Source organism: Falco punctatus (assembly GCF_963210335.1).
Source record: "Falco punctatus genome assembly, chromosome: 2".
NCBI lineage: Eukaryota > Metazoa > Chordata > Aves > Falconiformes > Falconidae > Falco > Falco punctatus.
In genome coordinates this window covers 19,710,918-19,737,557 of record NC_137581.1, presented here as the reverse complement: position 1 = coordinate 19,737,557, position 26,640 = coordinate 19,710,918, and the positions used below count along the sequence as shown (strand labels likewise).

The following is a 26,640-nucleotide window of genomic DNA, read 5'->3' as shown; positions in this document are numbered from 1 at the left end:
TGTTGGATTGAAATGACCATCTAACTGTGGCCTGAGTAAATAAAAACCACTTGATTTTTGCCTGGCTTAGGAGGCTGACATGTTCCCTAATGCGCAGTTGCAAAGATAATTAGCACGAATCTGCTGCCATTTGCTTCACAATCTAAAATTTTACATTTTTAGCTGAAAACTTTGCCTGTTCAGAAGAAAATTTGAAATTAATGGGCTAAATATAGCAAAACTAGGCATTTGAAATGTTAACTTAGAGATTTAAAATTGTTTTAAATAATAACTTGTTAACACCACAGTTCAGTTGCATTTAAATGACAGAACTGCCAGCAATTGCCATGCACATAACATCAGGAGAAGCAGTTGCTGAGTTGTGTTCCGTGATTCCAGACTTCATCATTTTAATCTGCACTGAATGCCTGAAGTTTTTTTTTTTCAGTTGTTGATGTTGTTAAAATACAATTATTTTTTTTCCCCATGAAAATACCTGCAAAGTAAATTAAAGATGTGGAACACAACAAATAAGCGCTGGTGTTTTGAAAATAGTGTCTCTAGCTCTTTTTGTATCCCTCTAAGGTTTGTATTATAGGCTGTGCTCCCAAGACAGATGCAGGCAGCTTTTTATATAGTTCGGGATTCTTTTACTGCCTTCCTTGGCAGTACTGGCTAATACTTGCCTCTAATTACCACAGATAATGAGAATTCAAGGAGAATATTTTCCAAGATAAATTAGTATTCGGAATTGTGAGACTGTGGTTGTTCAAATAATGGGCTTTAAATAACTTAAGCAGAAATGTTTTTGCAATTACCACTGGACTAGTAATGCCAAATTATCAGTCTGTTTTCAGTTGTAGAGTAACTTTTAATACAGTGTAGAAATATGAATAGGTTGTGTTGCTCTGTTTTGGTTTTGTTCCCAGTACAATCATGGCCCCTGTGTTGACTGATGAAAACAAAAAGGTAGTTCCTTCCTAAATATCTTGTAATTGTTTGTAGATGGGTGTGAGGTTTTTTTAAAGAAGTCTGAATACTTCATAACAAACAGAACTGCATCAAGGAAATTGTAGTTTCTAAGCAGAACAGCTGGTTTTGGGTATAGAAACAATTATTTTCAAACATAATTTAAAATCAGGATTCATTGGGATTCTGTGGTTTAAGGAGAATTTGCAAGGCACAGGAATTATAGTTGACATATAAGCTTTCTGGAATGTTTCCTCAAAATATTAAAATAACTTTAACTGCTTCATTTATGATTTAATTATTAAATTGAAACTGTATTCTAGAACACCTCGACCTGTTGTTGTAGAACCAATGGAGCAATTTGATGATGAAGATGGACTGCCAGAAAAGCTAATGCAAAAAACACAACAGTATCACAAGTAAGTTGTGTTTAGCTTTATTTTATAAAACATGATTTATGTACTTAGGTTGGTAAATATATGCTAATTTTTATTTTTAAGTTTGTGTAACAGTAAGTAGTGTTTGTCTGTTGTTCTGTTTTGTGTGAAAGGATTAAATAGGACAGTGCCAAGATTTCCTAATCGTAGTAAAATTCAGGCTTGACTTGTTGGTTTAACATTCTGTGCATTTACTAAAGTAGATTCCTGGCCTACACTGCAATTAGTTGGAGCTTGTTGCCAGCCAAACTATAATCTTTTATGGATTAGGGGTGTGGTCTAATCCTGCAGAGATTTGTATACCCACAGATTTTTTTTGTTCTCTGAATAGCCCCTTAACTGTGAAGTCAGTGGAGTGTAAATCTTTGTGGCTTGCATGGTTCTGATAAAGCTTTGAGCCTGACATGAGAAACAGTCTTGATCATGAGGTGGAAGGGAAGTCACCTAGTCTGATAATATTAATTTTTAGTATTGAAATTTGATTGCTAATTAGAAATCATGTTGCTTGAAGTTAAAATGCCTGTTCTGGTAAGGCTGTAGAATGCCACTTTTAACAAATGTCACTTAATTACATATTAGTGTTACAATGTGAAAAAAAAAATGTTTGCACCTTTTAATGTTTAGAGATTCTGGCTAATATTCTGAGCTGTCTAGTAAGCTTTGATATTTATTTAGCTTTTTTTTTAATTGACTGCTTGCTTTAGAAGGCTGAACACAGTCTAGTGTTGCAGCTTAGTATTTTGTACCACTGTAAATATGAATTTCTATTTTAATTTCTGTGATCACATTACTTGCCTTAACAGCTGAATGAGGCGTTGACTGGTTTAGAATGTGGTCACCTGACAGGTTGATTTGAAGTCAGATTTACACTTGAACTGATTGTTTATAAATTCTTTGGCTGTTACAGCTGTTGATGTAAATGTATCCTTCTGTACATTTTAACTGCAAAATTTTTATTAGGGAAAGAGAACAGCCTCCACGTTTTGCTCAGCCTGGAACATTTGAGTTTGAGTATGCTTCACGGTGGAAGGCTCTTGATGAGATGGAAAAGCAACAGCGTGAACAGGTTGACAGGAACATTAGAGAAGCCAAAGAGAAACTAGAGGCAGAAATGGAAGCAGCTAGACATGAGCATCAGCTAATGCTGATGAGGCAAGGTAAAATTAGATAATCTACTAGTATTAAATTTCTTTTGTCACAGGTTTTCTTTGTGTAGCATACTGGGCTGTATATTAAACTTGGAGATTTTTTCAGACACTTTAATTAAATACATTAAACTGAGAAAAAGGAAGTAATATTTCTCCTTACACATATTCCTTAATGATTTTCAGAGATGGATTAAGAAACTGACAAAGGGGTCTGTGTCTGTTTTCTTCACTTCTGAAATATGTCTAGTGTAATTAATTAATGTAAAGAAATTTAATTGGTAGATTCACACTCATCAGTAGAATTATTTTCCATTTTTGGTCTTGCTTATGGTACTAGATAGGACTAAGTACTGTATGTGGGCCATGTGCAGGAAAAATAAAATGATAGATAGCTTGTACTTCTTTTGGCTGTTCTGTGCACCTCTGCTAAGTTTTTAAATGTTCCTGTAGATGATGTTACTTCTTTTCCCTTTTGAAACCTGGCTGAGAAGTCTGATGTGTGCATGTGCATAGCATTTATGTAACAACTCAAAATAACTCACAGTTGCCATGAATTTCAGTCATTCTTGAAATTTTGAGATTATGTATCCCTCTTTTTAATTTGGACATCATCTGCTAGTGTTGAGGGGGAAAAAAAGTCACCTTAGAAATTGCTTTCATGCTCTATGTTTAAGAACAAAGCTGGGTGGAGCTTGTGTTTCTTGGGCAGAGAGGGTGGTAGCAAGGTAAGTATCTGATGCCTTCTGCTTCTCCCCAAAACACATTTTTCCAAAATGTGGTGCACATGCAATCACTGCTTTCCAGTTCAGAACCATTGAGCTACTACTTACTTTAGTTCCCTCTGTATTGACTGCTAAATTGCAACACTAGTGGATAAAGTTTAGATGTATTTCCGATCTGTTGGAGAGGATCTCAAGGTTTGTTGCATGAATGGAACGCTGAAGTATTTTGGGGTTTTCTTTGTTTTTTTAAAAATCTTAATTTAAGGGAGATCATGGCTACCTAAAAAAATTCTTATCCATGAGTGTGTTAGATCATAAGACAGTACAATAACTAGCTTGATAGACTGAATAAGAGTGCCATGTCTTTTTAAAGGGATTTGAACTTCTTGAAATTACTGATGCATTTCAAAACTGAAACCCAGGTAACTCATGCAAGCTGTCTGCTGCAATTATTTGGCTTTACTTAATGCTTACTCTTAAGAAGGCATTTTTGTTGATAGTACCACTTACCTGTGTGAGGCTGGTTTATCTTGTTTCTGCTGACTTGTATGACGTTGAAAATCTCTGTATGACTGGAATTAAAGTATTCAGTAGGTTGGTGGAATTAGAGCACCTGAATGCTTGGATATATTAACGGTAAACACATAGTCTTTTAAAATATGTTTTAAAACATTTCATGACTGGAAAAGAGATTAAAAGGAGGATATTTATTTTTTTTTAGTATAGTATCCTTAAATCTACTGCAACTGAAAGTTGTCATTAGGAAAAAGTTTACTTAGCCTGTTTTTTCTAAATAGACATGTTTGCTTTTAGTGTGAAACCATACTGTTTACATAAGATCTTAAATACAGAAGTAAAATACAGAGCATAATAAAATCAAAACCTGTTTTGAAATGCCAGTTATTTATTGCAGCACCTGAAATGACAAATGTCAAGTTATTTCTTGGTGTAATTTTCAAGCAAAAAGTTTTAAGGCATTTGGTTTGTGTGTAAGCATAGGTATATCTTATAGGTGAGGAATGTGAATGTTAATGTGATATAACAACAATGCCTATAATACATAGGACAAGCTCCCCTTTTCAGTTAGACATTTTTAATGTGGTGTATATGTGTGACTGACACTGGTAAAGATGGTTCAGTGCTGAAAATACAGGTTAGATAAATTGCCATTGACTTAACTAATTGTTAACATTTCACAATACTAATGAACCTGCTCTGGAACTTAGACTCTGGAATTTTTTTAGAATTTATCCACCTGTTGCCTGTACTTGGCAGCAAGGTTAGGCATTACTTTTTCTTAAATTATCATGCCTTAATCATGTTTTAAACTGAGACAAGATGACAGTGGCTGTTCATTAAGATAGAAAAGGTCTTGATGGTAAAACATGGGAGAACAGTTTATGTTTTGTGGGTATGAGGGTTTCTTTCAAGAAGAATGTGAGGGGAAAAGTAGCCTCTTTTATTAATATCTATTAAAAACTCCACCTCTATATGGAAGAGAATTACTCCTGTTAAAGACCCACTAGAAACATGAATGGTTTTGGTGCTAATATTCCAGTGAGGAAACAAGCTTTTCGTTACTGTGGGAGGAGGGTTTTTTCCTTTCCTGTTCAGTTAACGGACTACTTCAGTACCAAATAACTTGGAATTTTGTTTAGATAATTAGATTTCTGCTTATTCACCTGAAGGTATTTAATTTGCCAGGCTCCTAGGGGTTAGTAGAGATTCTTCCTATTTCAATCTTGTCAACTCTTTAGCTTTAGTATGTATGAAAATAAGCTTTTTTTTTTCCTCTTATTTTTATTTTCGGATATTAGTTGCTTCTATATCTTACTGGACTGAATGGTGTCTCTGGGTTCATACAATGTCAAGAATATTATATTAATGAGATTGGATTGTAGGGTGTTTAAGAAAGATGCAACTTTTGAGGTGTCAGAACCTAGAATTAATACTTCTGTATGCCTAATGCACAAACGACATGTTTGAAGTACAGAAGTAGTTATTCTGAAATACGGAATGCAATCCTGCAGGTGAAGGTTTTGTAGAAATTGCTTCATGAGAGCTAGTAGGACTTGAACTGGAACGTGTTGGCTTAAGTACGCAGGTTTTTGTGGTGTGATATTAATACTGAAGGTAGACTTTATTCTTATGACGTGTAATTTTTCACTTCTAAGTGTCATGTTTTGACAGATTGAGTCAGAAGTAATTTGTAAAGCAGAATACATGATTGAGTCAGAAGTAATTTGTAAAGCAGAGTAACATGTTTCCATGTGTAAGTAAATTGTCATGATGTTTCTGATCTACATATTGGTAATGTGCTTCAGACTTTTGTAAATATTGTCTCATAATGGTGTTAAATAGTTTATGAAAATACTGGAAAACGTGACTGAATTTAATCAGAAGCTTCATCCTTTATCAGTTATATGGAAGTTGGGCATTTGCTTTCAACTTTTAGAACCTGAAAAATCAGCAGCTGAACCAACTTAAAAATCTTTTCGGATTTTGTATCACTGCTTGTCTGCTTGTAGGATTAACTTCAGAGGTGAGAATACGCTTTCACCTTCTGTCCTCTGCTCTGCAGAAGATTAAGCATAAAATGAAGACCTTGTCCTTTTTTAAGCATGAGAAGGTGCAGAAGCTAATAATAATGCTCTTTGGGTTTTTTTTCCACAGCTGCTTTAGTGTGGGTTTTTTCTATTCAAGAGAAAGGGCCTGTGTCCAACATGTCAGTCCAGAATTAGCAGCATTGCATATCTTTTAATATAAATGGCTCTGTCCACAGCCTGAAGCTATAGATCCATATTTTCATCTGGCTTGTAAGGCTTTGTGCCAAGATTCTACCGTTGTCAAATGGTACTGGATTATAAGTTGATATGTTGAACTTTAAATACTATAAACTTTGGGAAAGGCAATAATCAGAACTATGCTGTGGGAAAAAATTAAGAGGACACTGGGAAAAAGTAGGATACTACACCTTAAAAATAAAGGGGAGTATATGATAAATTTGTAGCAATTAGTGGTAGAGAGAAAGCAGGAAATCCTCTGTGCAGTGTATTAACACAAGAAAAAGGGAATGCTACATAAATATGAAGGAACAAAGAACTGAAAAGGAAGCTTCTTTTCCCACTGTGGACAATATTGAGCAAATAATGGGTCAGTTCTTGATCTCAGTAATACCATGAAACAACGTAAAGGTTGATTTTGAAAAGAAAAAAAGTCCATTTTACTCTGAAATAATCTAAAGGTTATTAAAAAAAAAAGTGCTTGTGGCACTCTCCATGTATCAGGATAATAGTGGCCAAGCCTTCTGTAGCAACCACAGTTGGGTTGGAAAGAAGCAGCCTTCAGGCTTTGTTATTTGAGTGAATCTTTAATACAATCATATTCTATTGAAATGTGAAATGTGTTAATTTTGCAGAAGAGATTGGAAAAGCAAGCCTGCAAAATGTGCTTGAGAAAGGACTTCTAATATCAGTAAGGATGCTGTGAGAATAAAAATCTGATAATCTTCTTAGTTAGAAAAAGCCCTCCATGATATTTTGGTGAAAAGTACTGGTCATTGTGGTCGGTTTTGGATATTAAAGTAAAAGGTTAAGTTATAATAATGCATGCTCATGCAAGTTTGAGGGAAGTGATTTGCATGGCTAAAAAGATGCTTTAATTAGTTTAGTGAAGAAATGCATAGAGAAACGTGTGGAGTAGTTGAACTAAAGCTTAAAAGGCGTATAGTAGGTGGTATAGTGGAATGTTGCTCATGGTGTCTATAAATAATGTCATGTAGCCAATGTCCTATGAAGATAGAAAAGGCAAACAACTGCTTTCTAACAAAAGGTAGAATTAATATTAATTGAAGAAAGCATAAATTTCCAGGGAGAAATCAATAATGTTACTGGTCAGAAACTAGTACAGCAAAACTAGTGTTAGTTGTGCCTTGCTTTTTACGAGCATTTTAAGTGCTTTTAAGAGGATACATGGCTGTTCCTCTCTGGTAGTGTTGAAAGATTAGTTGTTTGTAAGTTGCTATAGGCAGAGTCATATGATAAATCTTTATGGAGGCTCAGATTACATGCACCTGAAGTTCATATCACTTTTTTCTGATGTGTGCTGTGTAGTGGCCTGCAATAGGTGGTGGATGGTATAAGCCTATATATATTGTACTGGTTTTCTTGCTAGTACACAATACTTTTAGCAATATGCACTGTTGTGAGAATATTAATGCGTTGCCCTAGATGTAGAACCAGGATGTGATTTAAGAGATTGAGAGGTTTTTTCCTCCTTTTGTTGGAGGACTTCAGATTTCTGTTTCCATAGCCTGCTTTGGAGTCTTTTCTAGTCCTGTATCTTTCTGTGTTTGTGAGCCGTGGATCCAGTGGTTTTTTTTATATACTAGACTTAGCTTTATGGGAAGAAACTAGTTAAATGCATTGAGAAATTTCTTTAAAAATTGAATGTTAGAACTGTAATCTGACAGTAATAGCAATTTTTTTGTGTTGCCACATTGTTGATTGGCAGCTTTTAACTTTTACATTTTTAATCTTGTTAGATCTCATGCGACGTCAAGAAGAATTGAGGCGTTTGGAAGAACTTAGAAATCAAGAACTTCAAAAACGCAAGCAGATACAATTGAGGTATTTCTTCTACTGTGCAAAGGCGTGGTGTGCATCTGCTGTAGGCCTGTGTAAATACTCTAGCTTGTAGGGCATGCTTTTGATAGCAAATGTTTCTGCTGCTAAGAAGTTACTTTTAAAAAGCATAACATGTTTCTTGAACAGAAATGATCACTTACGCTAATATAAAAGAATGCTTTAAAATATTTCTTGGTTTTGAAAAAAAATCATTTCAGCTTTACTAGTACTGTTAAATTTATAGTTTTGAAATGTCTTAAATTTTTTTTTGTTTCATATTATTTATTTCAACCTTGTAACTGAAGCATAGCTGTAATAGATTTGGACATGCTTCTAAGACTTACAGGCAGATGAACTGCATATGAAATAGTAGCATTGCAAATTTATAGTCTGACATGAGATTTTGGGGATATTTTCGCTTGATATTCTGTTATGCTGTAGACAATTTTTCCTTTAGGATCTGATTCATACAAATATTTGTTTTCATGCCTGCTAAAATTTACGATAATGAGCATAGTAGCATCATGTTGATTGAGGTTATGCTTTTCACATTAAATATAATGAGAAATGTAGATGAGAAAAAAGAACAAAATATTAACTCCTCTCAGAGTTAAAAATGTGTCTTTTTGGTAGTATTGAAATGTTTTAATCCACAGGGACTTGTTAAAACCTGGAGTATTGTAACCTGCTTACCAATATGTAGCCAGAAGAACAAGTATAGAATGTGCAGGTATTGTAATTACCTGTATTCTAATTAACAATAATAAATCCTTCAATAATATTCAAACCCATCACGTAGATTAGTGTGTTATGCTACATAAAATAATAAGTAATGACTGGCTTTGTTTATATGCTTGATCTTATCTCCTGAGACTGAGTACAAGACTGAACAGGTCAGGAGTCTAAGTTGATACAGTTTTTGAAAAAATTCTAGACATGAAGAAGAACATCGACGTCGTGAAGAAGAGATGTTACGCCAAAGGGAACAGGAGGAATTACGACGACAGCAGGAGGGAGGTTTTAAGCCAAATTTCATGGATAATGTAAGTAAAATTCTATGATAAAGGTCCAAATTGTGAAATCTTTTTAATTGTGATACTCTTATATACTATACTAGCTGTTGAGCTGCCGCCTTCTTGTTTACTGTTTTTCATTTAGTATTTCAATGTTCTTGTGAGTGGTACAAATTTAGTAGTGTAGTTGTTTCTTTCTTTGTATGATGGCATCAATGTTGTTTTTCCTACAAGCTGATGATATAACACTTCAGTTAAGTGAAGGTGTTAAGATATTTTGCCTCTTTTATTTGGGAAATAAATTTTCCCAATAAAATAATTAAATTTTTCTGAGTGGGAGGTCATGGGAATAAATGATCTTTCCGTGAGCAGGTGCCCTAGTGTGAAGGCTTAAATTTTAAACCAGGCTGTTAAGCTTGTTTGATTTGCTTGCTCACTTTTATGTTTAACTTGTTAAGACTATATACTTCAGAAACAAAATGGGCAGGGTTAACTTCATATGGAGCATAAAATCACTCTTCCTCTTGGACCCTAGTGTAAAACTAGATGAGGAGAACCTCAAAATCTTTGCTAAAAGGAGACCAAAAGATTAAAAGTGGGAAATAAAATTGTCCTCTGCTATAATTTCTATGTTATTTATATTAGTAATTTAGGCATGTTCTGCCTCTGAAGACTCATCCTGCAGGACTATCAAAATGGTGGTCTCAGAGGAGTCAGCTTCTAATTTTTCATGATAATCTATTTTGGTCAAGGGTATGATTTTTTGTTTCTACTAACCAAAGCAGTTAAATGAATGCAGCCTGTATTATGAATGCTTTAGTTTCATGTGAGGGTACCTTTTACTGTTCTTAGTGAGGAAGCATCAAATAAGTGATCCGCATAGTACTCTTTTACATTATTAAAACAACTGTAGTCTGCAGGAGGGAATTTTTCTCCCCTTTACAGGTACAACTTGATACCTAAATCAAAAATAAACTGCTGGTTTCTCAGCTACATTCTAATTTTGTGTTTTGTGGAAGAAATACCTATTTTACGTTTTATACCATAACATTTTTTGTAGAGTTGGGAAGAATATATTATGTATGTTCTGAAACATCCTAAGAGAAGTTAGAAAACAAAAGATTTCTTGGTCTCTGTGGAACACTTTTTTCCTCACCCTCTGCCCCCTAGAGTTTATAGTAAAGATGGGGAGGAAGGGAAATTTTTCCTTTGATCTTACTAACAGCTGTCAGTTAATTTTGCTGATTGTGCTTTGAGACACTTGGAGCAGAAAAAAGTCAATCATTTATTTCCATATGTTTGCACTTTCATGCTTTCAGCATGTCTTTTCTTTGCGGTGATGAAGGTCAAGAATTCAAAACTCACAATGTCCTTTAGTGTGTTCCCATATACTATTAAACATATTTTGTGAAATAGCATATAACAGTAGTCTGATGTAATTTAGAAATAGCACTTAATGTTTGTGACTTCTGTAGTGCCAGATACGAAATTTCACCTCACCTTAGTATCTTCACATAGCATCTTTTGGGGTAGCCTGACTTTCTGAACCTATAAGCTACCTGTTGAAATCCTGTGGCGGATCTGAAAGCTGCAGAGTGCTGCGGGAAGGGGAAGCTGGGGAGCCAACCCACAGGCTTGGGATGGCTGTAGCTCCCTCGAATTCCATTGCTGTGCAGAAGTCATGGCCTTTATTCTGCAGCGTGGGGTGCTGGGGAAAACCAGATAATGTTGGCCCCAGCAACCTCTACTGGTGTTCTTCTTGCATCTGTCTTGAGATAATGTTACTTAGTCTTTGTGCTTGAATTGCTTGTCACAGTTTGGCCATCCTCGCGTTTATCTGCATCTTTAAATTCCGAACTCTGTGTGAATAGAAACTGTTGAAGTTTGTGTGCTGGACATGGGAAAAATGTAGTGTAAGGGAAGAGGAATGGTTCAAATGGAAAGCACTTCAATCACTATGCATAATTTTTGTGATGTGTATGTGATTAATCTTTTTTGGCAGAAAGGTAAAGGTGTGGAAGAATAATTTGGAAGTTTGTAGCTTTCCCACTGAGTTGCATTACTGGAATTGTGTGTTTATCTGGAACTAATAATACACTGCAAGAATATATAGATGTAGTTGTGCAGTGACAAGCCTACTAGAAGCTATGTAAAAGAATATATAGTACAGGTGTTGGTTTTTTAATGTTAGTTGAAGTGGTATATATAATTTAAAATCTTTTTCTCCAGTCTTCAGACTAGTATTCTGGTCATGTGTTGACATGTTTTATTTCTAATGTCCTTTGAACTGTGAAAGAGGAAGAATTGAAACAAAAATGCCAGTGATATATTTACTTTCTTTAGCAATTGTTTCTAGTAAGGCAGCTCTGTAACTCCAAGCATGGCCTCTCGTTTTACAGGCATCCATTATAGCATGTCTGTAGATAACTGTACTTAAGTTGTATAGTGTGAATGGGAATTGAAAAAGCCTTTGCTTTTTTCGGCAGAGAAGAATTTTAAAGCATTTCTGGAGATTGCAAAATGATACACCAAGTCTTTTGTCAATTAAGTAGAGTTTCTTATACGACTAAATTATTTTAAGTTTATTCTTACTAATACTTGTTTACTGTGAACAGACTTCATCTGGTAATTACTTACAGTCTCAGATTATCATTGTACACACACTGAAAAAAGTTATTTTCCATTGTAAAAGTTTAAAAGTTGCCTCTTGATGAAAATTGCATTTTATGATACTGGTGGATAGTTTTTACCCTATCAGGTCTTGATAAACTCTTTTGGCATAATCCTTACAACATATTAAAGTCTTCTGCCAACAATGTATTTAGAAGAAAAATAATAATTGTTTCTAATCCTTGTTTTTGTTTCTTAAAAGCTTTGAAAAGTAAGCTTTCTTCACTTATATCCTATCCCTTTTTACTGTTCAATCTAAACGAAGGACATAAATGGTAAGTGCAACGACAACCAGAATTGGAAGCTCTCATGTAAGGCTGCAGTATTAGGCTTTCCTGTTCAAAGTTTCTTTCTGTATCTTTTCCCTAACTTGTTAACCTTTTGATTTTTCAGTGTAACTACTTTTGAAAAATGTCTTAAGTTTAATGCAGTTACCAGTTAACTCGGTTTAGTTACAGATGGTAAAAATATTTTCTGCGCAGATTTCTCTTCCTGAAGCATTCTTGTTCATGGTGATGTACATTAAAATTTTGATTGTGTTTATTATTGATCTAATGGGCAGCCTAGTGGTGCCTAAACAACATATTAATCTAGTTGTGTGTTCTTTAGTAGATAACTTATTGATAAACACTTCAGTATTGGTTAGGATTTTTCCCTTGCTTTGTATAAGTTACTTAGTTGAAATCTGCTGTTACAGCTCAATATGTATGCACCTAATTTCACAATAGCTTAATCAGGAAGCTTGTTTTCCTCTAATAATTTTTATTTTGCATACATATTTCTTGCTGGAAGAGGAACTTGCTGATGGTGATTGAAAGCAATTTTTCAGCAGCACAAATATTTTTTAAAAAATAAAGTGCTTCTGAGTGCTAGTAGCTTATTAATTATTCAAACTGTGCAATGGTTACTATCCAAATGTAAATGGCTTACATATATTTACATTGTTAAATCTCAGAGCCTTTTTACTAAATTTCAGTTTTGGGAGCTGCTTCTATTCATGTCACCAACTTTGAAGAGTGAAAAGAGAGTGATTTGGATTTAGTATATTAAAATAGTTTTCATGAGTCTACAGAAGAGACCAAAATATGTAGGAGTTGTAGTCTTAGTTTTATGGTGCACAGATTTAATTCTGCAGTAACACTGCAAAATAGTGTCAGGTAGGTATTGTACTTAATGAAATAATAGCTGTGATACTGGTTTACAGCTGCTCTTACTGATGGTTTAAAGAGGGAGATGGTATTTTTGAATGTCCTTGCCTGCTTCCCTCCAAAGAAATTCTTCCTTTTTCAAGTGCAACTTGAAAACAGAACAGTAAGGAACTGTTTCTTTTGAGTTCAGCTTCAACTTCTGAATGCTAGCTGTCCTTTCATGTAAAAATTTGTATACGAAATAGTTACTTTTTTTTATGTCTAGTCTTCTTCAAAAATTACTTTGAGATGTTGTTTTGCTTTCCTTTTAAATTTTCTTACACAGAAGCATTGCTGCTCAAGTGTGTTGTTTAAGTATCAACATAAAGCGGCAGCTGCTAAAGCAATGGAGATTGCTGCTGGTTTGGGATGTGCTTTTTTACTACTCCTTTGCTCTCATCTGTCTTACAGCTTTTCATCCAAGTCCACTACAACTTCTGCTGTTGAGGCAAAGTTCATAGCTTCAGGAATGCCAGAAACTTGATTGAAAAAACCCCAACCTCATGCTTAGTCTTTGTTTTAAGAGTTTGGTCCTTTGGAGAGCAGTTCATAAATGTAGCTTCCCATTTCTTTATTATTTAGAGCCTAATGAGGTATATCTTTATCGCTTACTTCTACGTTCACTTTCAAGATAAGTAGTACGTTTTTGAAACAAGTCTGTCAGATTTGCTTGAACTTCTGTAATTTGGGAATACTTTTTTGTACTTCTTGGCTCTTAACTGAATAGAGCTGCTTCCCCTTCCCCCCCCCCCCCATATTCTGATTCCATCATGCTCAAAAGCCCCAGTTATGTAAAAGTTTTAATTTTCACTCAACGCAGAATTTTTTCCTACCTTATTCAAAACTAAACCAAGCAAAGGCAGATTTCCAATAATACATGAATAAAAATTTCCAAGGATCTTTTCAAATTTGATTTGTTTTCTACTATTGCTACTACTACTAAATTTGGTTATTTTCTCTTGACAGCCTAGTGTACTTGAAGCTGATGGTGGTGAAGTTTTGTGAGGTTTTATGAATATAGTCTCTTGTTTCTTAACAAACTTCTATAAATCTAAGCTGCTTTATAAAAGCTCTTTTGTACAGCTTGGTTGGGAAAGAGGAATTACCTCCTTATTGCAATCCAGCATACATTCTTGTGGAAGAAGTAGTTCATGTTTGACACCTTAAAAGCCTTTTAAGGTAAAACTAGCTTGGAGAAAGGCAGAGCATTAAATGTAGAACTGAAAAAAACCCACAACCTGACAAAACATTCCTGCTTTCTTGGCAGTGGTTTTACTTTAGTGATCAAGTTTGTTCTTCCTGTGTATAAAGCAACATAAGTTAGGCCTTTGAGCAAGCTATTTATGAACATGCTATTTGTATTTTTGTGGGTGGTCTTAGTTTTGGCACTAGCACTATTTTTTTTTTTAGTTTTGCAGGATTGCAGTGATACATATCAGTAGATGGATACTTAAATCTTGCATTTCTTATGTTCCTCAGTTTTTTAGATACCAAATTCAGTGCTCTAGGCAAGAAGGATAATTCTGTAACAGGCCGTAAAATATTCACATTGTATTATTTTCAGCCTTTAATTACATTGACAGATATAAAAACTATTGTTGTATCTGCTCTTAATATGAAAAGACATTGCATAAAAATCAATGCAGCACTTCAGCCATCTTTTTTGTAGCATGTTATGTGTTTGTATACATAAACTGAAGCTATTTGTGAAATAAGATATTTTTTGGTTATAAGTATTTCATGGCCATTTTAGGATGGTTCATAATTTACTTTCTAGATTATGTTTTTATGTGTATCAAGGATGCTACTTAAGGTAATTTTTCAGTAATGGAGCGAAGAATCATTACAATGTTACATTTTATTTCAGTAATTTCTTATTTTAGTGTGTGTGAACTGCGAATATTTAGGGTAATGTGATGCATTTTTCTTGTGTTATGTTACAGAGATTTAGGAGAGTAAACCCTTTTATTCTGCCATCATCTTCTCGTGTTTGCACAAAGTGCTTTAGAACATATTTACTTCATGTGAGCTTGTAAACAGAGCACGTGACCATTCATAAGTAATTTTTGTCCCTTAACGTGCGATCACGTCTCCAGTATGAATTTAGGTGTTGCGGTACTGCATATAAGCACTCCCAGGTTTGTTCTCTTCTACAGTAATGGACAAGGAATTTTTTTATGTGTGTTCTTTAGATTATCTGTTTATAACTTCATTTTTTTTTAGTAAAACCGATGGATCAAGAAACTAAAAACACTTTTCAGACGCTTCGTATGCAGTGCCTAAATGACACCAGTCTTTGTCAGTCTTAGTGTTTCATGAGGCCTCAGATTTAGCAGGTGCCATTTTTGTACAGTTATTAATGGAAAGTCTTCAAATGCATCTGGTGTACTTGTTTATAGGATACTCTGTTTGCATACTTAGCTTCTCCTGTTTCATGGGTTTTACAGATAAAAATGGAAAAAATTATTAAAAAGCAGATTTAGTAAGTCTGTTCCATATTTTTAATATGATTTCTGAAAATACAGCTCACAAGTTACAGAAAAAAATAAATCCACTTACCTAACTGAAGTTCCTCAAGTACTGAGTCCTTCAGTTTTTCATCTTCTGTCAAGTAAGATTAAGGGTTTTATAAATAATTCAGAAAAATCCTTTGTTAATGTGTTTGATAAATGCCCTACATATTTTGAAGAAGCTAAAATTAATGTGTGCCTTAATAATTTTCATTTTTTCTTCCTCAGCTACTGGAGTTAAGTTTGACTTGGAGTTTATACACATATTTACCCAGACTAAGAAGAAACTAACTTTCAGTTTCAGTTGTCTACTTGATACCTATTTTGGACTCATCCACCTGTCTAAATCCTGAGATCTTACTTGGTGGCATTGAGACTTGCAGCCAAAATAAGTTCTTCTGCTAAGAAAAGTTTGTCTTTATTCAAACGATCTGTCTTTAAATAGTAAAACACCCAAGAAGCAGTAAGTGTAATTTCTGTAGAAATAGTGGTTTTTGTCGTCAGGAGACCTGTTAATGGATCTGTTGCTTAGTGTGAGGAAAACTTATTTATAGACCTGGTTTCTCAAGAGGGCAATGCCTTCTGAGTAGTTTTTTCCTTAGTGTGAGCAGTAAGCCTCTCACCTTTTGCTTAGGCTGTAACGTTTGGATTCAGTAGCTCTCCTGGAGTGGAAAATTTTAATGTGGTAATGCAGTAAACTGAGACATAGAAATTAACTTGTCTTAGTGAGATTGCCTGTCTTTTGATACCAGCCTAAATGCTGTTTGTTAATTAAAATGTTCAGGGGTTTTCTCATTAATATTTCACAAGCCTCCTTTCTGTAGTGTAGGCATGAAGTAGGTTTATCTCCTTACCAGAGCTAGTGCTTATTTTGGATTATTAAATCTTCCATGAGGACTATGGAATTTAAGTCAGATATTTATGTCTTCAATCAAGTCTTTCTTTAGGTTTCACTTTAATTTCCCAGAGATTCAGTGTTACTGTTAGTTGAATTATCATTTTTAGTAGGTAGTGTTTTTTGGAAAAAAGATGTGACTTTCTGTAGAGCTGTTTTGTAACTGTTCAGGTGGGGAGCTTAGTATCTTGGTTAATCCAACATTTAAGGAGTCAATTAAATATATTTAAGGTTTACCATTGTCGTGGTTTAACGCTGGCTGGCAACCAAGCACCACAGAGCCACTTGCACGCTCCCCCCACAGCAGGATGGGGGAGAGGATCGGAAGAGTTAAGAGTGAGAAAACTTGTGGTTGAGATAAAACCAGTTTAATAGGTAAAGCAAAAACTATGCACGCAAGCAAAGCAAAGTAAGGAATTAATTTACTGCTTTCCACCAGCAGGCAGATGTTCAGCCATCTCCAGGAAAGCAGGGCTCCATCATGCATCGTGGTTACTTGGAAAGACAAATGACATAATGCTGAATTCCCCCCTGCCCCCTTCCTTCTTCCCCCAGCTTGTATATACTTGGCATTCTATGGTATGAAATATCCCATTGGCCAGTACAAGCTAGCTGTCCTGGTTGTTTTCCCTCCCAATTCCTTGTGCCCCTCCAGCCCTCTAGCTGGCAGGGCCCGAGAAACTGAAAAGTCCTTGATTTGGAATAAATATTACCTAGGTACAACCAAAAATGTCAGTGCACTGTCAGCTTTGTTCACACACCAAATCCAAAACACATCACTGCACCAGCTACTAAGAAAATTAACTATATCCCAGCTGAAACCAGGACAGCCATTTAAAGGTGGTTTTCCCAAACACCATCACAGAATCATAGTGTTTTGGATTGGAAGGGACCTTTAAAGGTCATCTAGTCCACCCCCCCTGCAATGAACTGGGACATCTCCAACTAGATCAGGTTGCAAAGATCCACATCCAACCTGACCCTGAATGTTTCCAGGGATGGGGCATCTGCCAGCTCTCTGGGCAACCTGTTCTAGTAGTTCACCATCCTTGTTGTAAAAAATTTCTTTATTTATATCTAGTCTAAATCTGCTCTTTTAGTTTAACACCATTACCCCGTGTCCTGTCACAACAGGCTCTGCTAAGGTGTGTGTCCCCATTATGGTTTCCTACAGTGGCTAATGGTGTAGGATGAAGAAGTATTTGTATTAGTTTTATTTTGTATGTAACATGAAGCACATTGCTTTTACTGGTGTTGCTGAATGCAGTTTTGTTGATACACTTGTGGCAGTTTAGCTGGTGTCTCTTCTGAACATATTAATACAAAAGATCAGAAAAAGACAATGTAATGTCAAAACTAGGTTCTTCAGGCTTTGTTTTTCTTCTGTATGTAATGCTGGTTTTTGGAAGTCTTAAAATTTTATTTACTTATGGAGTATGTGTTTGTTCTCCTCTGCCTTTTCTGAATAACTAAATATTTGTTTCTCTGTAGGGGAACTTGTATGTTCTTTAGGTAATGACCAGCTCTTCTTGTTTGTCCCTGTTGTGATGCCCATGGTGTCCCTAACATGATTCTGAGTTTTGGGTCTATAATAAATGAATTGGATATCTTTTGATGAAAGCAGCCACTGTAGCTTAAGAATTACTGTGTATGAATTTGGGTCAGGGGATCAACTAAAAGGCAGGTTTTCTTAACCAGTTTGGATTTGTTGAGATGACTAGTTTCTCAAACTTTTGATTGAAATGCTAGAATTGCCTGGTCCAATGTATATTGTTTTTCTCAGAACTCTTAATTATTCAAATAAGTGTCTGTCTTCATTCAAGTCTACCTCGTCTTGCTCCTGTTTTACAGTAAACGGCCTCCAGGTTGTATAAAAGTACTAGCTGGAAAACTATGGAGAGCTGGAAAACTGTGGAGCGTGGTTTCATGCCAGAAAGTCCATTGATGCTTCTTTGTTCATGTTTTATTTGTTTATGTGCTGTATGTGGGAACTTTGGCCAGAGCTTTGTTGGGGAAGTCTTAAAACATCGAACTATTCTGATTGTAAGCAGCAGTCATAACTTATAGAAAGCTATATATGTTTGTTAGAAGTTTCTCTTATAGGACCTTTTTGTAGCAATGAAAAACTTTGGCTTTCAGCTTCCTTTTGACAAATACTTGCATATTCTAATTACTTGGTAACTCAGATCAGTTATGTGATAGCAGCTACAACTAGTCTCTTTTTTTGTGTTAAAATTTAGTCATCATGTATTATATCTGCTTGGTGAGAAAAACTGTTAATACAAAAGTCTGGCAAAGTGTCATATTTAGTACACTGTGGCTATAACTAGTGTTGTTTTTAAAGTGTTTAAAGTTGATTTTGCAATGTTATATTTGATATTCCAATTAAGAAGTTGTTAGATTTTTACATAAACACTTCTTGATAAAGGATATTCTTGGCTGGTTAATTTTTCTTCTAAGGAAACCTAGATGGCTTTTACTTCATCTCATCCTTGAGTCTTGCAGTTGCGAAAGGTTGTTTTGAATCAGTCAAATGTTTGCTGTTACAGTATTTGCCTAGATTTGTTTCTCGTGCAAGGAAAACTTAACACTTGGGAAATCTAAAATACAGCATTGTTTTATGACACTCAGTTTTCAGTTAAATATTTTTATGTATTTCTGCATGATGGTACAGTTAGCTCGGACCTCGTTACCAGTTAAATAGCCTTTCAACACCACGCCCACTGGCGTGACTTGTGGAGTGCATCTTAAATTCTTTGCAGCTTGTTCTGTGAAAGTATGGTATCCTCCCTGCTCCCATGGATGTCTGTTTTGATACTTACCTACTCTCATGCCATTTCTTTAGCTAAAAGAAAACCAGAATAATTCTAAGCTGCACCATAAATTTCTCTGATAAAGCCTCTGAAGATGTGAATATAATGTAATTACATGTTTCAGTTGTGAATTCGGTGGTGTGGTGGATATTGCTTTTCGAAAGTAGTTTTACAGGTAAGTAAACAGTTTAGTGCCTTAAATTGACTACAAATTAAAAAAAAAATTCATTCTGTTCAGCTGTTGAACTGTATAAAATTTTTAAATTTTATTACTCATTCAAGATATTAAGCTAATAGAACTGGGAGAAGTGTTTTCATTTATTAGTTCTATGGATTTAAGGTTGCAGAACCAAGTTAATTGACAGAATGTTGTAAAGAGGAAGCTGATATTCAGAGAGTTGAAATACAGATAATCTTCCTTTTTTTAAAAAAAAGGATTTCCTGATTTTTAAAGTGGTTACCTTCTCTAAGAACCTTTGTCTTGTAAAAAAAGTATTTCTGAATTTTACCTTAAAGTATTTGAGAAGCAGAATTTTACCTTCCTTGTGACTGTTCATTATTAAATCAAGGGGAAATTTTGATAGAAAGAAGACCTCTGTTCCTGTTTGTTCTGAAATGGTCAGCAGTGGTGGCATTTGAAAAAAAGTTACACCCTCAGAGAGTGCTTCATGTGGGTAGCCGTAGATAATGAAGAGACATGGAATTTTTTTCCTTTACCAGAAGAGATGACATAAAGATGATTTAATAGAGGCATGGGCATGGAATTAAAACCTTTGGATTTTGTTCCTTGCTACTGTTATATGCAGTTCGGGGCCAGATTTTGTCTTCTGTATGCATTAATTTTTTGACTGGTAGATAACATTTTCCACAGGTTTGAGAAAATGAGGAACCTTTTTAGTCAGTTGTATTCTGTAAATGCTGCATATACGGTATTTTACTGTGTTATAACAAATAGAAGTGGGATAGGCAGGAAAAAACCCACAGCAATAATGATATATTAATGCACTGTTTTAAATGCCGTATTAAAATTCAGAGAAGCAGCAAGTAACTACAAGTCAAAATAATAAAGTGAAAAGACATAAATCTCAATATGGTGCAAAATTCTGTTATCAACAGAGTAGGTTCTGTAGTAAATATTGGGTTATTTTAGACTGTTACCTTTTTTGTTAACAAGTTAGATTGTAGTTTGAATTTTTAGCCTGTAATGTAATATTCTGAAAGTATGGGTTCTGTGTTTAAAAAAAAAAAAAAAAACAAAAAACACAAAAAAACCCCAACCAAAAAACCTGCAGTAGCTTCTGTGATAAAAAGTCTTTAAAAAGCACATAACCTTTATTATAAAAAGATATTTATTTGTGCTTTTATTCAAGTTCTGACTTTTGGAATGTGTTCTGTAAAAGCTTGCAATTCTCAAGTTTAGTGTCTAAGGTCACTAGATGAAGACATCCAGAAAAATCTCTGTAGGCATGTAGACAACTTCTGTGATAGTGGTGGTAGCCAGTTGTTAACATTGAAGATGGGTGAATATCTCTGCCTCCAAACTGGTGACTGAGAAAGTGTTTATACTACTACCTTTTCTGGTTCAGACAGTAAGTATTCTTTTGTTCACTTGTTCTGCACTGAAAAACAGTAATGATTATTCACATTTCTCCCCCCCCCCCCCCCCCCCATTACTTTGGATTTCATTTGTCTTTTCTAGTTCATTTGCCTTACTCCTATAGTTCTGAGCACTAGTTATTTTCTGCTTCTCATGGCAAAGGAGTGAAAAAACATCTCAACCGTGCAACAGTTGCAAGTATTTTGGACTGTTTTCCTAATCTAGTTTGCTTTCTACCCCAAACTTAAATTTCGAAAAGAATCTGGTTTTGACAGGATTTGAACAGTTTACTGAGCGTGACTTGCTACTGCAGACAGGTTTCACTCTAAGGTATTAGCCTTTTTCAGTTGGCTTTTTCTTGAAAGAACTTTAACCAGCTGTTAACTTGTCACCTTGCATGACTATTTTTACACAAGATTTTTTAGTTTTCCCTTTGCTAATTTTGTAGTAGTATCTGGAACATATTTCCAGGCCGGAACAAGCCCAGTGTACCGTATGGAGGTGATGAATGCCAGGAGTGTTTGGAAGTCTTTTGTGCTGTGAAAAAAAAAATCTTACTTTCCTGGTGGTATTTTGGTCCACATTTTTTTAAAAAGAAAATACGTTTTTTGCTCCAGTTTTACTTTTTGGTTGTGTAAGTATATACTCATCTTTTACAGGATGTTACAGGTTTGCTTTCTTAGAGGCAGAATTAACTAGAACATTTTGGGTGGGGAAAAAAATAAAAGAGGAAAGGACACCTGAAATGTAAGCAAAATCTGGTAGATAGGATGATTCTTCTACATTACAAAGGAAAGGACACTTGCAGCTATATCTTTTGAGAATTACAGTAATGTAATGATTGTTCATTCTTGAAGATTTTCAATAGTTGTAATCAGATTGCATTAATAGGGCTTTGCAGCTGCTATAGGTGACAGTTTGAGTGCATACAATATTTACAATGTAGTGTTCAGTAAAATGTATTGCATCTCTGGGATCTTTCAGTCTCCTTGATGCTCACAAGTTTGAGGGGCCTCCAAGTGGTCTGTGGGCTTATCTCTTTTAGATTAGCCTAGCAGCTGTCTCTTCTGTATTAAATAGTATTTTCTTACAGGGCATTATTAAATATTGCTGGTTAGTGAGGTGTCCCCTGAATGTCTTTGTAATGTGAGTAATATTAATGCAATTAAACTGCTTTCTTTTCCAAAACTGTCAATATAGAGACCTCACCTAAACGTCATGGGAGGACTGATGTATTCAAAGGAAGTCAGCTTTTCTTTAGATTGGGTTTTGCATCGAGTTGTAGGAAGGTGACAAAAAAAAGAAAGCATACCAGAAGGATCACAGTTATTTAACATTGTACTCTCCCAGAAAAAAACCCAACAACTTGCATGATTTGGAAAGTAGAAGCTAGTTTTACCTAAACAAAGGCAGATCTTAAACTCTTCCATCTTGTAAAGTTCAAAAATGGCTGGTATTAAAATATAGATGCATTTGAGGGAATATGTAACTTTCTTTTTGAAAAGTTTCTTCTGAATCTGCAAGAAGTGTTGAGTGTGTGTACTTTTTCACACACTCAAAATGGAAATCCATTTCTATCTTTTCTGGTGTTAATGTGTGTTACCTGATGCACTGAGAGGCTTTTCAATTCTTAGTTAAAGAATTTTTATAATGGAGTACTATCCTACCCAATTCTTTATTAATTCCATGTAAAACATACCAGTATATGCTACAAGGTATAATAAGAGTGATGTTTTTAATACGCTTTGGTATCTGTCTACATTAATATTAATTTTCTGTTATTTTTATTACAACTGTGATATTAAAACATTGCTAGAGGTAAATTTTTTTGTATTTTTAAAGAATAACTTCAGCTTAGAATACTAAATAGTTTTGGCTAGTCTTAACTGCAGTTGTTTCTCTTTCTGTGAGGTTTAGATGCTGAGGACTACCCTCAGCAACTGAGTGCTCTCCTAGAGATGTAGAAGGGAAATGAGGGAAGGCCCCACAAAAGTTGAAGACCTTTCTTGTTTGTTCTCAAAACAAAAAGCAGAGGACAAGGATGTAGTGTGTGGAGGTTTTTCCCGAATACATTCCTATACTTTTGCTGTTAATTAGTTTTAAAATAAATTCCCCGATTTTAATAACATTGATATTTCCTTTACAATCTTATTGAAATATTTAAGAAATGCACTGGTCTAATAATAAGTCTTTTTTTCCATAAGGGAAATCAGAAGTGTTTTTGTCAGTAGCTGTAATTATCATTGTTACTACCACTGGGAGTGTTTTTCCAATTTGTAGCATTTACTGGAATATATGCATCTGCATGTATTTCATGCACTGTGTATGCCTGGTTTTTAATGATAAGGGGTTTTTTAAATGTTTAGGTTTTTAAAATGCTGTAACTTAATGAGTCATCTCCACCACCTCTGTTCATGACTTGAGTCACCATGGAGGAAATTGGCTTTATCTATCTGCTTTTCTCTGACAGTCCTATTGACAGCTATTAAACATAATGAAAATTCTTTTCATTAGATGCCCTACTTAAAAAATAGGGCTGTGTAGTTTCCTGTATGCTACGTGTTCTATAGCTACATTTCCTTTAGTTGTTATCTAGTTTAATGTATTTGCTTGTGTAATTTTGTGTGATGTAAGTGAGCTTGTTTCTGTTTTAAACTTAGGGGTGGGAGCAATTGTTCAGTTCATAGAATTCTTAAGTAGTTCAGGCTGGAAGACACCCAGCTCAGAGGAGTGATTAGCTCTGGATTTAGGTAGCACTGCTCAGAAACACAGAACTCTTGGATTTTGAAAGATCAGTCTTTTTCTATTAAAATGATTTACTGTTATTGCATGTGATGGAATAAAATGAGCTATTTTAGGATATTGTATAAATTCCGGATGTTACGTATTAATCTTAATTGATGGATAAACCAAAGAGGGAAAGGTAATGAGGAGTTGGTGGAAGAGAAGGCTTTTGTTACTTCAACTCCTTGCTGGCAGCCTAACTTCTAGTAAGCTAGTCATTGGAGCGAAGTAGTGGAATATTCGGAGGGAAAGAGAAATGCTGCACTAGCAAAGGTATTCTCCAAATTCTGTTTTTGACTACCAAACTAGCAATTTTAACCATTTGTATGATTTATGTATTTAAAATACAGTTGTCTTTAAATTACAGTTTTGTGTAAGGTTTTAAGGGTCTTAGGCCTCCTAGAGAAGCCTTTGGAAATAATGTTTCTTTTCTAGAAAGATTTTAATGAAACAAACCACTCTAGAAGGGATTAGTGAATTCTAGTAAGAGGTACAGAAGTGTTATACCTGTTTTGACAAAGTTACTAGAGAATAGAGTTCAGTTTCCATTTTAATGAAAACAAGTGAGAATCAACAGCCCTGTGAATTACATCTTGCTCTACACATACAACCTAGATAAAGTGCTAATTAAGTTACCAATGTTAATGTGCAAGTTTTAAGTTTATGTGGTAAGTGTGCTTTTTTTATAAGGCATTTTCTTGAGGTTGTATCTTAGCATTAATTTGATTACCATGCCTTAGCTGAAAGGTGAGTGAATAGTCCTGTGTTAATTGGGAAGTGCATCTCCTGGCCACAAACAGTTGAAGAAAATTGGATGAGCTGTTGTTTTAGTATTTCTGTTGATATTTTGCTTTTTGCAAATATCTAATATCTTCTGTGCCATATTTATTCCATACCATAACTTTTTTGATAGTGTTGTTACCATGAGTATTGCGTCATTTGGAGACAAGATTTTTAATTTTCATTGGGCTGCTGCAAATGCAGGGCCAGAAGTAATATTGGTTTGACAGTTAAAAAAGTTTCATGACTACTTGTATTTTTATTTTCAGCTTGAAAAGGGAATTGCATCTGATACGTTCTCCTGTATCAATTCTTATGTGTCTTTTCAAAACAGTTTTATAGAGTGAATTTAAAAATATCCTAATACATTTTTAAAAAACAGAAAAAAAATAATAATCTTGGCAGTTCTCTGTGTGCTTAGGTTACTGGTATCAATGGTGATTGACGTGTAAGAATGTTGCACGATATACCTCAAATGCTCAAGAAATCTTATTTCTAATACTTGTAAAAGGGGAGAATCCATATTATATGAACTGTACAGTATATATGTAATTTGAAAACTGTATGTGTTCAGTATTTTTGTGCAGATCTATTTTTTACAGTTGACATCAAAATGAGTTGGAATTGTGAGGACATTTCATTTCTAATGCTTGTATCTAAAGTAATTAGCAAGTATAATGCTATAGTGCCATCATAGCAGTTTCTCTAAAAGCAAATTGCTCCGATGAATCAGACCTTCTTTAGGGTCTTGAGGGTTGTTTATATTGGTGAGTTCTGAATTATTTTACAAGGATTTTGCAACAGAAGTAATTTGGAAAGCTTTCCTTTGAGGTGTGTAAACAATTACCCTTTCACAACAGGATATTATTCTTTGTTTTCTTCACTTAGTTTTTTGGTTTGGGCTTTTTTTAAATCTTTCCAAAGGTTAAGTTACACGTCACCACACATTCTTTTTCTTAAGGCTTTATTTTTTTCTCCCTCTAACTGCATATCCATTTTTCTAGTTCTCTTCTAGTTTGTTTGCCAAAGTACTGGGTAACTTCAGAGGTTCTTAGTGGCTTCCCCACAGATTTCTTCAACAAAAGTTTAGCCCTCCTCTTGCTGCTTAGTTTTAACTCCCTGTTAATGGGTAGTTATGGGTGGCTTCAGGGAAGGGGCTGAAGCAGGCTGCTACTCAGAAATGAGCAGTTGCGTAGTGGGGAAAAGAGGCTCTGAGAAGATAATGCTATCATTGTTAGGTTCTGCAAGGGCTTGAATATACAAGAACAAAGCTCTTGGGTGGGCTGGAATATCAGCCAGCACTGGTTCAACTACTCTTTCATATTTTAGGCAAAGCCCATGGTATAGATGACCTAACTTACCTGCAATAACTTGTTTATGCTCACATAGTAAATAGCTGTCTAGAACATGATTTGTGTGGGATAGGACTGAATTTTGGTACCATCTGGACTCCTGCAAGTACAGGCTTTGGCAAATGATCCAAGTACATATTTTTACAGTTAATATGTCAAGCATTTCATTACATTAGTGATATATGCTGTCTGTTAGCATTTGAAATTCAGTATTTTCTCTGACGGGATTTATCTTAAATTAGCTAATCCTGTGTTAACAGTACAGAAGAATTTCACTGTGCTGAAAAAAGTTATGAACAAGTACAGTAGGAAGAATAATAATTCCAGTAGGCACATTGATATATCAACAGGCAGCAGAGATCATAAGGCACATTTATGGATCTTGAGTCTATAGCTGAAATGTTTTTTATATGGTAGTAATTCAACACCAGAGTTAAAGCTATGAAATGGCAAGTAATTGCTTCATGGTTTTTGTTACAAAGGTTAGATGACTTAAAGTGAAAATTACAGATTCTACCCCTCTCTTTTGTTGTACTTGCTGTTAGCTGAAGACTGGTGGCATTTCAAACTGACAAAAACCTGGTTTATTGCTAGGAGGAAGCGTAGCGTGCTTTTTTTAAAAGAAGTATATGTTGCAGCTTGCCAAGGCTTCAATCCTTTGCAAAGAAAACAAGTTAAGTTCTAGTAACTAGTACAGCTTTATAACTCTTTACTTAATATCCTTGTCTAGCTGGTATTGTACTTGGACCTACCTTATATGACGCATTTCACATCTAAAAAAAAAACAACAAACAAAAAAACCACCACACCAGCTTGTAGTTGAGCCTGAGATGTATTAAATAAGTTATGCGCAGTAATTCAAAATCAGGTTCTTTCCCTTGTAGCTAGAGTCTCACAGCTGTGTTTGGCATGTCCTGTTTCACACACACACCATATGCATGCACATGTGCACACACAGTCTGATTAATGTAAGCTGATAGCCATGGTGTTTTTTCTACAATGTTGGGCTAGGGATTGACATTAGGGGTGATATTCCAGTTTTCCTCTTCATGTCAGGGCTGAGGTATAAAAGGAGAGACTGATGTCAACAAGGTTGTATGCCAGTTTTGTGACTAACTCATTTCTATCAGTTTTGGGTATGATTGATCCTAACAGGGCT

General features: G+C 35.0%; 1 protein-coding gene across 16 annotated transcripts in view; it reads left to right on the top strand.

The window, feature by feature from the left end:
* Positions 1-26,640, top strand: part of PSPC1 (paraspeckle component 1) — a 74,216-nt gene that overhangs the window by 10,263 nt on the left and 37,313 nt on the right. For all 16 annotated transcript variants that reach the window (XR_013926333.1, XR_013926334.1, XR_013926335.1 and 13 more), the window contains exons 3-6: positions 1,272-1,367; positions 2,346-2,542; positions 7,799-7,883; positions 8,815-8,923. Coding sequence is in view for 3 of the 16 variants with exons in the window: in XM_080377219.1 (XP_080233345.1) it covers positions 1,272-1,367; positions 2,346-2,542; positions 7,799-7,883; positions 8,815-8,923 (487 nt within the window). In the remaining 13 variants the exon portion in view is untranslated. The remainder of the gene's footprint in view (positions 1-1,271; positions 1,368-2,345; positions 2,543-7,798; positions 7,884-8,814; positions 8,924-26,640) is intronic.